The sequence below is a fragment of the Coffea arabica genome, chromosome 5e (genome assembly GCF_036785885.1).
Source record: "Coffea arabica cultivar ET-39 chromosome 5e, Coffea Arabica ET-39 HiFi, whole genome shotgun sequence".
Lineage (NCBI taxonomy): Eukaryota > Viridiplantae > Streptophyta > Magnoliopsida > Gentianales > Rubiaceae > Coffea > Coffea arabica.
The window spans coordinates 49049741-49064490 of record NC_092318.1 but is presented as its reverse complement, the minus strand read 5'-3'; the positions used below and the strand labels follow the sequence as shown (position 1 = coordinate 49064490).

The window sequence follows — 14750 nt, the reverse complement described above, 5'->3', positions numbered from 1 at the left end:
TCAGTCTTCAAATTCACCATCACAAGTTTTTATGCATTCATAAATCTCATGACAATCTAGTTTAAATATGCAGATGTCAGAACGGCATAATTATGTTGTTAGATGGCCTCTCTGGAATTAAATAGTTGTATAATTTGGGAAATGATACACCCCAAAAGAAAGCTCTATGGCAAATTTTCTATTTCGGCAATTTGTAAAATTAAACTCCTCTAGACCCTTTTCAACCAAAATTTCTTTTTTTTTTTTGGGGTTACCATCCTATAATTAATAGATCCCACTGAACTTGTCTTAAATTTAAAAATAAATAAATAAATAAATAAACTATAAAGAAATTAAGTGGACAGCTCGAATGATATTCCAAGTCGCCTACTCTTTCGGTGGTGTAAAGGATGAATAGCTCTGTGTCTTCCTGTTCTGATTGAGATTGCTCTGACTAGCATTTTTGTGCTCCCCATGTAATCATTTGAGGTGCTTACTCGTTCATTTCTTCCCAACCTTTATCTTCTTCCTAGCTAAGAACCTGCTCTACAATCTGCACAGTACAAATCAACAAATGGCTTTCAAGCACAAACCATATCATGCAGCTGTACTCCTGTCTAGCCTTTTGATAATTTCTTCTTCAAAATTTTTGGGTGCCAAAGTTCTCAACTATAGTTCAACTGCCTATCTTTCCACTTTATGGCCTAATCACCCTAGTCAGATGGTGAATACTACAGAAATGGCTTCTGTGACACCAATCCTCTTGAGAAAAACAGATGGACCGTGGTTCATGTGTGGCTTCTACTGTAATATGGATGGTAGCTCATGCCTCTTCGGAGTCCTCATTTTCCAAAATTTGAATTCAGCTTATCTGCAATTCCCACAGCTAGTCTGGTCTGCTAACAGAAACAATCCTGTTCCAACTCATGCTGCTTTGCAACTCACGCAAGATGGAGATTTGGTTTTGATAAATTTTGATCTCACCGTGGTGTGGTCCAGCAACACGAGAGGAAAGCCTGTTTCAGGCATAAACTTGACAGACACAGGAAACCTTGTTCTCTTTGGCAGAAACAATGAGACGATTTGGCAATCTTTTGATCATCCTACTGACTCATTGCTCTGGGGACAGAAATTAGTTCCAGGGCAAAAATTAAGAGCTAGTGTTTCAGAATCAAACATGAGTCAAGGTTTGTTCTGTCTTTCTGTTACCCCTGATGGCTTGATGGCTTATATGGAGTCCAATCCACCGCAAAGATACTATACATCCAGATTTCATGAGGGTCATTCTTTCGAATTCAACAAAGGAAGATTATATGGATGGGATATTCCTTATAGTTCCTCTTCTCAATTCCTGAAGTTCGAGCCTGATGGGCATCTAAAGGTTTATCAGTGGGATGGAATGCATTGGAGACAGGTTGCTGATCTTTTGAGTCCAGAAGCTGGTGATTGTGGATATCCAACGGTATGTGGAAAGTATGGAGTCTGCAAACATGGGCAATGTGGTTGTCCTGATGCAGCCAACTATCAGTCAAACTTTTTTAGGCAAATCGATTCTAGGCATCCAAATCTTGGATGTTCAGCACTTACTCCAATTTCTTGTGACTACGCCAAAGATCAGAGTTTTCTAGAGCTTAAGAATGCATATTACTTTGCGTTTGAATCAAGTTTGTACGGTCATGGAACAGGGTTAGATGAATGCAAAAATAGCTGCCTGAACAACTGTTCATGCAAAGCAGCTCTATTTGCATACGATGGCAATGGTACTTCAGAAGGAGGTTGTTTATTACTGAATGAAGTATTCTCTATCATCAATAACGAGAATCACGCAGTATCAGTTCACAACACAACCCTGTTTGTTATGGTTTCTAGCGTCAAGAATTCAAGGCACAGCAAAGTTATGTTGGTATTGACTCTAGGAGCTTTTTCTGCTTCGCTTTGCTGCGTTGGGTGTTGCCTCTTTCTTTTCAGGAAAAGATTAAAAGAACTGAAGGAAATCGAAATGGATTTGCTTGACCACTTACCAGGAATGCCTGCAAGATACTCGTATGAGATGTTGAAAAAAATGACAGAAAATTTCAGCAGGAAACTTGGGCAAGGAGGATTTGGTTCTGTCTACGAAGGAATACTTGACAATGGCACCAAAATAGCGGTTAAATACCTTAATGGTTTTGGCCAGGTGAAGGATTCATTTTTAGTGGAAGTAAACACAATAGGTGGCATCCACCATATTAATTTGGTGAAACTTGTTGGATATTGCTCTGAAAAGTCACATAGGCTTCTGGTTTATGAATACATGGCTAATGGATCTCTTGATACCTGGATATTTGGTGGAACAGAAAAATCTCCTCTTCCATGGCATACAAGAAGAAAAATCATCTTGGACATTGCTAAGGGATTAGCTTATCTCCATGAAGAGTGCTGTCAGAAAATAATCCACTTTGATGTAAAACCCCAAAACGTTCTCTTAGATCAAAATTTCAATGCAAAAGTTTCTGATTTTGGATTGTCAAAGCTTCTTGAAAAGGATCAAAGTAGAGTTGTTACAAGGATGAGAGGAACGCCGGGTTACTTGGCTCCCGAATGGCTGCACTCTGCAGGTATGACAGAAAAAGTTGATGTTTACAGCTTTGGCGTTGTCATCATGGAAATTATTTGTGGGAGGAAGAATGTGGATTGGTCCATGACAGGAGAGAATAGCCATCTGCTCAGTCTTTTCAAGAGAAAAGCACTAGAAGAGAGGCTTCAGGACATTGTTGACAAGAAAAGTGAGGATATGCTGATCCACATGGAGGAAGCTATTGATGTGATGAAGATTGGTGCATGGTGTCTGCAGAGTGATTTCACCAAGAGGCCTTCAATGTCATTAGTAGTTAAAGCATTGGAGGGTCTAGTAGCAGCTGAAACCAATTTAAACTTCGACTTCACAAATTCATCAGTAGTTAATATGGTGGCAACTGCTGATCAAGAACAGGAAGCTGTTGATGATGCTAGTCCATTGTTGCCTTCAGTTTTATCTGGACCGAGGTAGGCGAGAACTCAAGCAGCTTTGATCTTTAGTCTAAAAACCCTGCAGTTTGTAATGTAATGTACTTGTACAAATTTTAGCTTCAATGAAAAGACAAAACTGCAGTTTGCCAATTGCTAGCATCTGAACATCATGGGGAGGCAAATGTAATTCAGCTTATACTTTATGTATTGACATTTTATGATACAAAAAGCAAGTATAATTCACTTTTTCCTTTTCTTTTTTTTCTTTACCAAGAACTCAGGCTATCATCCAAAATGAGATATGATTTTGGTTCTAAAATGGTCACATAAATAGCTAAATTATAATCTATTCTCTTTTTAGGACATGTAAGAGCAAACTAAATGATGCTTGCTGCAACTTTAAATTACTTTCCCATTCTCTTTATTTTAGTCATCAAATTTACCATCGCAAATTTTAATGCTTTCATAAGTCTCCATGACAATCTAATCTAAATGTCCAGGAGGCAGAGTAATTTAATGAGATGGATTTATTGAAATTAATTATTCCTTACTTAGATGGGAAAACGGTCTAGGAAGAAGTCTGAACATAAATCAGAACTCAAAATGCCTCCATCAAAGTAGCATCCATAACATACAAATGATTGTTGGTTGAAAAAAAAAATAATACTAAACTGAGGTTATCAAACCCCCCAACAAATGAGGAACATCACCTGATAAATGTTACAGAAGTACACAATAAGAATAAAATCCCTTGTTCACAAAACAGCAAGGATGATAAATGTTAAGCAGATTTTCCTGAAAACTATTATTACCTTCAACTATTGGCATATGGTCCAGTTTAATTTTTTTTTTCTTTTGTCCTACATTCAGCTTGGACTTAAAACTAGAAATCAAACTATATGATGTTACACTGAACTTGAAGAGACTGAATGTGCCACTCTTCATAATTTCTTATCCATCCAAAACAGCATTCTTCATAATTGCTATCCCTGTCTCAGAAGCAATGGTCATCGTTTCATATTGGTGTCAATGGATGGTATTTATCATGTAGAATTTCAAGAAAATGGTTGATAAGAATAGACTATGCTTATCAACCTCCCCCTCCCCCAGATAAAAGAAAGAAAAGGAAAAAAAAAAATCTTGAGGGCAAAAATTTCTATTTTAGAATATTTTATGAATTAAACTCCTCTAGTTCCATTTTCAACCAGAATTCGCCGAATCCAATCTAGCTTTTCTCTTTTTTGTAATTTTTTTTCAACTCTACTTTTGTGAAAACTGAATAACTTCCTGCGGCATTATAGCATAATTTGGTAGAGTAAAAACTCATCCCTTTATTTTCTTCTGGGGTTGTAAGAGGATTGAAATTCGAAAAGTATGGAGTCATATGATACATTTAAGCAGTTTTCTATGGTAAAGTATTAAATCATAAGGGAGTTATATGGTAAAATACAATATCATACGGAATTAGAGTGTCATACATATTATGTTTATATATTTTGGTCACTTCACCTATTTTAGTTTTTAAACAAGGTTAATTTCGATATTTTCACATATTCTGTTACGGATGATCATTTTTGTCATTTCGACACTTTAATCTAAAATTATGAGGGGGTTATATATAACTTTTAAAACTATAAAGAAGTTATGTGAATGAGGTTCTGAGCCTGGATCCACCAGGGTTGGTGCTTTCTCGAATGACTAACAAAGAAACTAAAATAAGGGAACTCATTTTCCCAGCTGGAGGGCAGCTCTTATTGACTGCTGTCGTTCTACAACATGACAACAACTTTATGGGGTGAGGACGCAAACGAATTCAATCCAGAGAGATTTAGTGAAGGAGTTTTGAAGGCAAATAAAGGGCAGCTTGCTTATTTTCCATTTGGTTGGGGACCCTGGATTTGCCTTGGACAAAATTTTGCCATGTTAGAAGCAAAAATGGCAGTGGCTATGATTTTACTGCACTTCTCTTTGGAGCTTGCTCCATTGTATGCACATGCTCCTCACACAATCATCGCACTCCAACCACAATATGGTGCTCAGTTGATTTTGCGGAAACTCTAGACTCTACAAGATACAATGTACTCTTCTTCAGATGTCGAAAGACAAAATCTTTTCTATTTTACTTCTTTTCTTTCTTTTTCTCGGTGTTTTCTTGTTTCAAATTTCTCAGCAGCAGCAGTAGAGTATGTCTCTCCAAAATCTTTAGGTTTTGCTCTTTCTTTCCTCTGTATCTACAATTGCATCGAAACATATATACATATATTTTCTAGAGTTGCCAAATTTATCCTTTTGTTGATTCAACTGGAACTTGGTGCCTAGCGGATTATATTTAATACTTGAAACCCAAGTTGAAAAACTCGATCTTTGTTGTTAGTAGGGCAAATCGCCAATTTGGTCCCTAAACTTTTTCACTTAAACCAATTTAGTCCTTCACGGTTTTTTTTCACCAATTTAATCCTCAAACAATTTTATCGAGTCCAATGTAGGACTTTTTGGGCGGCGCCACCACATTTTATGTATTTTTCACGGCGGACCAGGGGTATAATTGGAATGACAGGTATAATTGTCTAAACACCTTGACTAGAATGGCAGCTCTGTCACGATTAGCAAAAGAAACCCCTGCAAATCGACTTCTTCAGAGCTCATAGGAATTAGGCATTCTGATCAAAATGTAAGAAAATGTGATTGCCAACAGAAGATGAGCAGATCCGTGTCTTCGATGATGGAAGGTGTCGATGGCGACAAGGATGGTGAAAAGGAAGCAGTTGCAGCAACACTATCCAGTAAGCTTTAACCAGATCTTACTTAGCTTCTCCATTTTCTGCTATGCTTGTTTGATGTTTGAGCAGCTGCATGTTAGTTTAACCTTTTTATTGATGTTTGAGCAGGTGCATGTTAGTTTAACCTTTTCATCAGAATGTTAAAGCTAATGTGTTTGTACTTTGTCGTTGTATGTGGGGATGAAGTAGTTGAACATTTTCTTCTCTGTTTAATGACAGTGTTAAGCATGTGGGCGATTAATTAGTGGAATATGGTACATTGTGGGGTTGACGTGTTTTTTTAAAAATGTCTTCTGCGTGGGTCATAGGCAGATCTGGGGATGGTGAAATATGCCATATTTAAAGCTGAATTTTTTTAATGGTGATGTGGTCCCTGTAGTTCTAAAATGTAGTGTGCTATTGTTTTCACGTTCTAAAAAGCGAGACAAAGTAGTAGGAAAATAACAGCACACTTGAATGTTCTGATGTGGTCCCAGATCTGACTTTTGTGGTTATAACACACCCGGATGTTGTTATTAATTAAGTCTTTTTTGTGGTTTAAAAAAATGCAGGACAAGAGGTTAAATTTTTTACTTTGAAAATCTATCATGGGGGTGTATATGTTAAAGAACCCGTAGAGCAATATTTGGGGGGCAGCATGGAAAGTTTTGAAGGTGTCATTGCCATGAGAGTGAATAGAACAATTGTATCTGACTTTTGCTATTATCTTGGATATCCTGCAAATGTAACAATGATGTATAGAATTCCAACTGAAGGTGGTGCACTTGTGTTGATAAAAATAGATTCTGATGATGCATCAACTAACATGGCTTGTATAGGCAAGCAAAATGGAGAAGCAGAAGTTTATGTTGTTTCTGAGTTTCACATTAGATTGATAGATAGTAAATGTGAGAGTGCAGTTGCATCAAACAGTTGTAATGCTACAGAAATAGAAGAAGAAGATGACTTCTTTGTAGACATAACATTTGAGGATGTTGATGTTGCTGACATGGAGGAAATTCCTGTTCATGTGGAGAAAATAAAAGAGCTTGAGAAGAAGAACCAGGAAACTTGTCAAGCTGCTGAAGTAGAACAAGGTGATGCGGATGAGGCTAATGATGCTGTAAACTCAGACTCAATGGAGCGTGAAAAGTTCCATGATAGTGACTATGATTTCAGTGAAGATGATGATGATGTCATTTTTCGAACTTCTATTGTGGCTCCATATCAGGAGTTAGGTGCTGCAATGGATAAATTGCCAACAGGAAATTGCCAAAGTAGAAACAGAAAGGCAAAGAAAGAAGCAAGACAGGCAGCAGCACCCAATAAAAAAAAAATCAGAGTCAAGGCAACTTCTAATTCACACCTACACCTTGATGAAGGAGATCAGATTCCAGTTCATGAGGAATCTGATTCGATGGTGTCAGATGAGCTAAATAGTGTGACTGATTCCTCCGATGAAGATAGCACAAGGAAGAAACCCAAACTGGTCAGATTCCGACCAGAAATGGACATGAATGATCCAAAATTTCATGTTGGTCAACAATTTGATGATAAGAAGCTATTCAAGATGGCAGTTGACAATTATGCAGTCAAATATGGGAAGGATATAAAGTGGGTGAAGCATGATAAGCATAGAATGAGGGTGAAATGCAAAACTGAATATTGCAAGTGGATGTTGTTTGCTTCTAAAATTGATGAAGGTGATGATTCCATTGCAATCAAGACAATGGGTCCAGCACACACATGTGGCAGGACCTTTTACCACAAGAGAGCTACCTCAGGTTTCTTAGCAAGAAAATATATGGACTTCCTAAGGATGAACAAGAGAATAACAGTTTCTGAGTTCAAGGATAAGGTACATGCAGAGCTGAATGTAAACATTACTAAACCTCAAGTTTATAAGACATTCATGAAGGCAAAAATTTTGATCCATGGGAGCTACAAAGATCAGTACAACAGATTGAGGGATTATTGTGAGGAACTAATGAAGGCAAATCCTGGTTCTACAGTGTACATGGAAACTACATTAGATAAAGATTCTGGAAAACAAAGATTTCAGAGACTTTACATTTGCTTCGAGGCACTGAAGAGAGGATTTAAATCTGGTTGTAGGAAGATAATTGGAGTTGATGGTTGCCACTTGAGAGGTCCACATCCAGGTGTGTTATTAACTGCAGTTGGGATAGATCCAAATGACTGTGTTTATCCAGTTGCATATGCAGTAGTTGAAGCAGAAAATAAGAGGTCGTGGAAGTGGTTTATTGAATTCTTGAAATATAACCTATCTATCAATGATCAAAGAAATTGGAGCTTCATAAGTGATAGACAGAAGGTGAATAAGATCAACTTACATTGTTTATATATGTTTATTACATATATATGAATGCTTACTGATTGTGCTGAACTTGCATTTGTCCATTTTGCAGGGTTTAGGATCTGCAATTCAGGAAGTCATTCCAAATGTTGAGCACAGACATTGTGTAAGGCACTTGCACAACAACTTCAAAAAAAATCATCCGGGTGAAGCATTGAAGGAAAGATTTTGGACATGTGCAAGGTCATCGTACATGAGGATGTTCGAAAATCATATGGAGTGTTTAAGGGATTATGATGTAGCTGCTTGGAAGTGGTTAAATGACAACACCTCTCCCTATCACTGGTCAAGATCACACTTTCGAGTGGCTGCCAAGTGTGACATTCTCCTTAATAATTTATGTGAAAGCTTTAATTCGGTCATAATGGATGCAAGGGAAAAGCCAATCCTTGGAATGCTTGAGACTATTAGAATCTATCTAATGGAAAGGCTTCGTACAAAAAGGGAGTGGATGAAGAAGAGGAGTGATAAGATCTGCCCAAAAATTCAAAAGAAACTAGAGAAGGCAAAAACAGAAGCAGCTGCAAACATCGCGAGATGGTCTGATCAAGATAAATTTGAGGTTACACATATGTATGGAGGCAAACATGTGGTGGACTTAAAGCAGCAGACTTGTAGCTGCAGGAGATGGGAGTTGACTGGATTGCCATGCTGCCATGTGATTTGTTGTATTTCTTTAATAGGTCAAGAGCCAGAAAGTCTTGTTCATCATTACTACTCGCGAGACAGTTACTTGAAGGCTTATGAGCCAGCAATTGCTCCTTTGAGTGGTCAAAATGTTTGGGTGCAATCGGATAAAGATCCTGTCTTACCACCCTTGAAGTTGAAGTTACCTGGTCGGCCAAAGAAAGTAAGAAGAAAGGAACCAGAAGAGCCTAGGCCTAATTCGAAGGGGGTTACCAAACTTTCTAGATCTGGCCTTGTTAGAATGACATGTACAAAATGCTATCAAAAGGGGTATACAGTGAGAAAATGTCCACTGCTGGTATCTTCTAATGAGTTTGGTGCATCTACCAATAAAAGGCCACCACCGTCCAACTCCAACAAGTGTAGCAAATGCAAGGCACTTGGCCATAACAAGAGAACTTGTCCACAAAAATCTGGTAATTTGACCTATCCCTCATCCACTGATTTATGGTGTAATACTTAACTAATGATGCTTTGACGTGTACAGATCAAGTGTTCGGGAAGGAATCGACTGAAGTACCTCTGGAATCTAGCTCAATGCCAGATGTTCCAAGTGGTCAGCAATTTAGGATTTTTCCATGTAGCTCATGATAATTTTATTCTTGTACTTGTTACTTGTTTTAACTTTATTTCATGGTCAGGTGATAAAGCACAGGCTGTTATTGATGAACAAGAGGTTATTGATTTACAGCCATCGGGTCAAGAAGAACTACCTGAAGTGCAAAAGAAATTCACCAAGTGTTCCTTCTGTCATGGCTTAGGACATAATCGGCAAACATGTGCAACCTAGCAAGCTCAAGCATGGAGAAAAAGAAAGGCTGCTATGACTGTTTTTGGTCCATTCCCTCCATCAAAAGGAAAAATGACTAGGAAAAAGGAGAAAGTAAGTTCAAGTAATTAAAACAGAAACAAACAGCATGTCTTGCACATTTGCTGGACAATGATTTTGACATGACTTAAAACAAGACTGTTTATGGCTTTTGACATGTGCCTTTATTTGTGTAGGCACATAGGCTGTTGGATGAAGAAGATGATATTGTCGCCCAGTCAAGTTAATGGAGCTTGGGAATACAGCAGACTTCTATTTTGTGGGATATGCTCTGTTTTGTACATTAAGAGCTTCTGTTTTGTCAATGGATACTAATTGGATTAACAATACGATTCTGTTTTGTACATTTGATGTGGCTGCATTTTGTCTAAAACGAATTCAATGTTGAAGTAAAATTCAGCCTGCTATATTGGCAATGCCGCACCTATGTTGATGACTATGAACTTCTATTCGCACTCTTCCTATACCATTTACTGTGACTTTCTTCTTGTTGTTTAGCAGTTTATATGGGGTATTTGTGCGAGTAGGGATTATCGAAATTTAGGATGAAATGCTGTCAAATTTTTTATACAACTTGAGGTGAATCTCTGTTAAATTTTAACAAAGACATCTTTCAAGGTAATATGCCCAACAACTGGCAAAATCTCTCAATCATTTTATAACGATTTCGTTTCAGTAAATGTGCCCAGTAACAACTGACAAAATTCGATTAATTTACAAAAACATCATTCGAGACAATGTTCCATTTTAATGCATAAACATGTTCCATACACCCATGTCTACATTCCAACATTACAGCATTCAAATTACATGAAACAATTACTCAACTTCTAACTTCATACAGGAACATCTAATGTAGCATTTTTAAGTTGACATTCCTTTCATTGCCACTGGGTAATAGTACAGCAATAACCATAATACATATGCAAACCACGACCAGCATTAGCCACTTCCTTGCTGCTTTCAACTTCCTAATTTCACTTTTGAGCGCCTTGTTCTCTTCTTCAAGCTTACACATTTCAATTTTCATGAAATTATTTTCTTCCTCAACTTTCCTCAAATTCTTCAAAATTCTCGCCATCATATTTTTTGTCATCTGTTGCATAGGTGGATCATACCACAGAAAATAATTGCAGGCTTTTGGGGTCTACAATGACCATTAATTCCAGCTATTAGTTGTAGTAAATTATATAATACATCAAAATATACAAGTGATATGTCGTGATTAATTGTAAAAATTACCCCATAATTTATGCATCCATGAAATCTTCTGCCTGGATTCGTCACTGTCCATGAAGTTACAATTCTACATTCTTCACGGCAATGGCAAATTACTGCTTCATTCCCATTGTAGAATTCTACCCTCTCTCCCTTCACCCCTGTCGAATACCCACTTACTCGGCTATCCAGATTTGAGTGTTGGCTGCTACATAAACTTAAGGCGGAGTTGTCGAAATTTCTGCTTGATTGCATTTCACCTGCTTGTCGAAGTCTCTCCCTCAGTTTCTGCTTGTCGAAGTTTCTGCCCTAATTCCTATGAGCTCTGAAGAAGTCGATTTGCAGGGGTTTCTTTTGCTAATCGTGACAGAGCTGCCATTCTAGTCAAGGTGTTTAGACAATTATACCTGTCATTCCAATTATACCCCTGGTCCGCCGTGAAAATACATAAAATGTGGTGGCGCCACCCAAAAAGTCCTACATTGGACTCAATAAAATTGTTTGAGGATTAAATTGGTGAAAAAAACCGTGAAGGACTAAATTGGTTTAAGTGAAAAAGTTTAGGGACCAAATTGGCGATTTGCCCTTGTTAGTAAAACGAATTACTGCATAAGAACTAGTCAAGCTGATTTTTTCTGGTAGATTGCGAAACTGAATTCCAAATAGCACTATAGTTGAAATTTAACAGCGGTAGATTGACTCTTGACTCCTGGTTGGTGGACTTTTTTCCATCAACAATTAAGCCAAAACAACAAAATATTTACACCTATGGTCTATGCCAGTTGCAGCACATCTGAGAGATCGCAAATATAGAATGCAGTCCTACTTTTTTCTTTTTGTCCTTTCGAGAAGTATTCTCTGGTGTTTTTTCAATAGTTTATTCTCATTAAAGACACACTTTATTTTTCTTTCCATCTTTTTTTTAAAGTTTTTATTTCGTGTCATGATTCAGAAAGGTAAGATTAGCTTTTTTGAAATGGATTACATGGGTGGGACGGAGGGAGCAATTTTTTTTTTAAAATGGATTAGGTGGGTGGGTGGGACGAAGACATCAGACATATTGTCTTTTGTTCTGGTCCGTTGGGTAATCCTTTCCCTAATACTATATTGTCGTTAATAATAATATACTGTCTTGATGCACGATATCTCTTTGTTTTTTCGCTTTTTTCTTTTCTTTGTTTTTTGGTTCAATGTCATGACTCATGATGTTTGGCTGCTTGTCTGCAATTCTGACATGGATCATTGAATAAACCCAAAATAACTAAACTTATGCCTTCATCTCAGGATGGAGTAGTTAGGAGGTCAACATTGGTGAGCGGGTGCCTAATCCTCTGGATTATTTTTACCCATAAAGTAACAGAACTAAACTTGTCTGTGATGATTGGCTGAATTTGGGGACATTGTCTGAATCATTAGTACTACTCTTAATTTTAATCTTCTGCTTTTCATGAATGAATAGACATTGCTGTTTCTTTCTTGGCTTTCTGGAGGCGAGGTTTCTTTAGTTCTGCTACTCTTACCACCTGCATAGAATTTTGAGAGTGAAAGGAAGATCTCTGTTAAGAAATACAGAGATGGCAAGCACATTACGTGAGGTTTCTATAGTAGTAGGTGATCTGGAGGTGCTCCAGAAGAACATCCAAACTGGATTTTCTCATCGCTTGTGTGAGGAAGTTAGGACCCTCAAGCTGAACTTGCAATTTCTGAAAACTTTTCTTATGTTAGCCTACAGAATTAAGTTGGCAAACATGGATATCAGTTTGGAATTTAATGATGTAAAGGAGGTGAGCCTTCAAAACTTTGTGTCTCGCATTGAGGATACCCTGAAGAAACATGGGAAAGACACTCGCTCAATTCGTCAAAGCTCACAAATATCGTTTGCCCATTTGAGAGGCCTGGAGAAGAGTTTCGCAACTGTGATCATTAGTTTGTGGGATGACATCAAGCCTTTTATGCAAACAATCATCGAAGTTTATAGTGGTTTGTTGGACTTCTGGTCATGGGACAGCAACTCTTGCATGAGTGATGACCAACTTGTGGGTTTCATAGACTCTATTTTACAGAATCTAGTTGATCTTCTCAGTGGTCAGTATTTCGAGTACAAGAAAGGTCAGAAAACTGCTTTCCATGCACAATTGGGTGAGAATAAGTCCCTCGAATGCAGTGAGAATGAGTCACTCGAAGGCAGTGAGGATTTTGAGTCTACAGAAGGTGACAACACTGCTTTGCAGGCACAAATTGAGGCCCTGAAACTTGAAGGTGGTGACAATGAGGGCCTCGAAGGAAGTGAAGATGATGAATGCAGTGAGGAACTAGAAATAGAGTCCACAGATGGTTACAACACTGCTTTGCACGCACAAATTGAGGCCCTCCATGACAAGCTAATATTCTTGAAAAATTTAACCCGCATTGCCAAGTCGCGAGGCGTTGAGCAAGGTATAATGGAAAATCTGTTGACTCACTGTCGAATTGCTGCTGTGTATGCAGCATTGTTCTCTTGCAGGTGTTTGTTTTACCAAGAAGATGAACAAGTGCGCAGTCCTCAGATGTGCTCATTGATTTCTGATCTAGTACAGAAGATTCAGCCTGTCAATCCCCTAGTCTGTGAGATCTATATCAAAGTCCTTAAACCTTCAAGATCCTCATCATCCTCACGTGGTAAGAAAATGGACAAGCGTATAATGCAAGACTTCAATGATTCTCTCATAAGTAGCATGTGGGACCTATTATGCAGTGGTACCAGCTTTCCAGTTGCTGTGAAAGATCAAATGCAAACGCTCTACGCGGGACTGCGATTCTTCAGAAGCATTCTTAAGGAGCGGCGTCCGGAGATTGATGTGCTAAATAAAAAAATTGAAGCTGTTCTTGCTCAGGCAGGAATTCTAATCTGCTCGCTCTTTGTGGACAAAGTGCAGGACACAGACTGTTGTGCTAAGTTAGCTGATACCAACAACAATATCAACCTTATCAAGGCTCAGATTAGCAGTTCAAGCTAGATATGAGGGCTTGATTCAGAGTTCGGTTCAACTCACACTGTGTGTTGAGTTCAGTGTAATTGTAAGCTAGCGTTTATTCCACATTTGTGAGCTACTTGTGAAAGCTGTAGCTGAGTTGCAATTTTATTTTGCGTGGTTGGTGGTAATGTTGTTAAATTATAAATGTTTGTTTTGTTTCCATTATTGTGGGTTATGACATTGTTAGTTGCAATCTCAATGGATCCTCAAAACTAAATAAAGACTTTAACTATAATTCAAGAAGTCCTAATCTTCTCATTAATTAAAAAAAAAAAATTGGTGGAGGGATGAATGAAGAAGTAGCATCTCTAGATTTAACCTTTTGGATTATCTTTTCTATATTGGTTTCCAACACTATATCCTGTTGAAGAGATAGTATATTGGTGCGGGATGCCGCCAATAACCAACGAATGAGAAGTGCTTTTCCTTGTGTGGATCCTATTTCAATGGGGACTTAATGAGTCGATCCGCCTACGGAACGTAAAACAAAAAAATAGGTTGATGGGGTCGGAGCATACTATGTGTAATGATTCTACCGTTCACAAAATGAAAAGAAAAGCCATTCCATTTCGACAAAAGACCAACAGAAATTGTATAATTTTTTATTTCTTCATTATTCTTTGTTGCTTGGAACTGACGAGTTGGTTCATCGAAATAAAATTATTCCTATAAGCTCACTCACAGAAATTCTTTAAAACAGAAAATTAAAGGCAAAAGGGGGATATTTTTCCAATCACAGATAAACCTTTAGGCTTGTTATCCAGGAACTTGTTCAGAAATACCGAAATGAAAGGAATCTATTTTTTTCTGATGTCATGACTTATAATGGTTGGTTGATTGTCAGCAAGTTTAAGATGGATTGGGTGGGTGGGATGAAGAAATCCTGTCTTTCTTTTGGC

At 37.8% G+C, this 14750-nt stretch overlaps 1 protein-coding gene across 1 annotated transcript; it reads left to right on the top strand.

The window, feature by feature from the left end:
* Positions 1 to 298: 298 nt before the first annotated feature.
* LOC113743793 (G-type lectin S-receptor-like serine/threonine-protein kinase SD2-5) lies at positions 299 to 3196 on the top strand. Its single transcript, XM_027271891.2, has one exon. The coding sequence runs from the start codon at positions 554 to 556 to the stop codon at positions 3005 to 3007; it is 2454 nt and encodes an 817-aa protein (XP_027127692.1). The 5' UTR covers positions 299 to 553; the 3' UTR covers positions 3008 to 3196.
* Positions 3197 to 14750: the final 11554 nt, after the last annotated feature.

Excerpts from the sequence above, each read along its gene's own strand:
- LOC113743793 (XM_027271891.2), top strand. The coding sequence starts at position 554 with ATGGCTTTCAAGCACAAACCATATCATGCAGCTGTACTCCTGTCTAGC.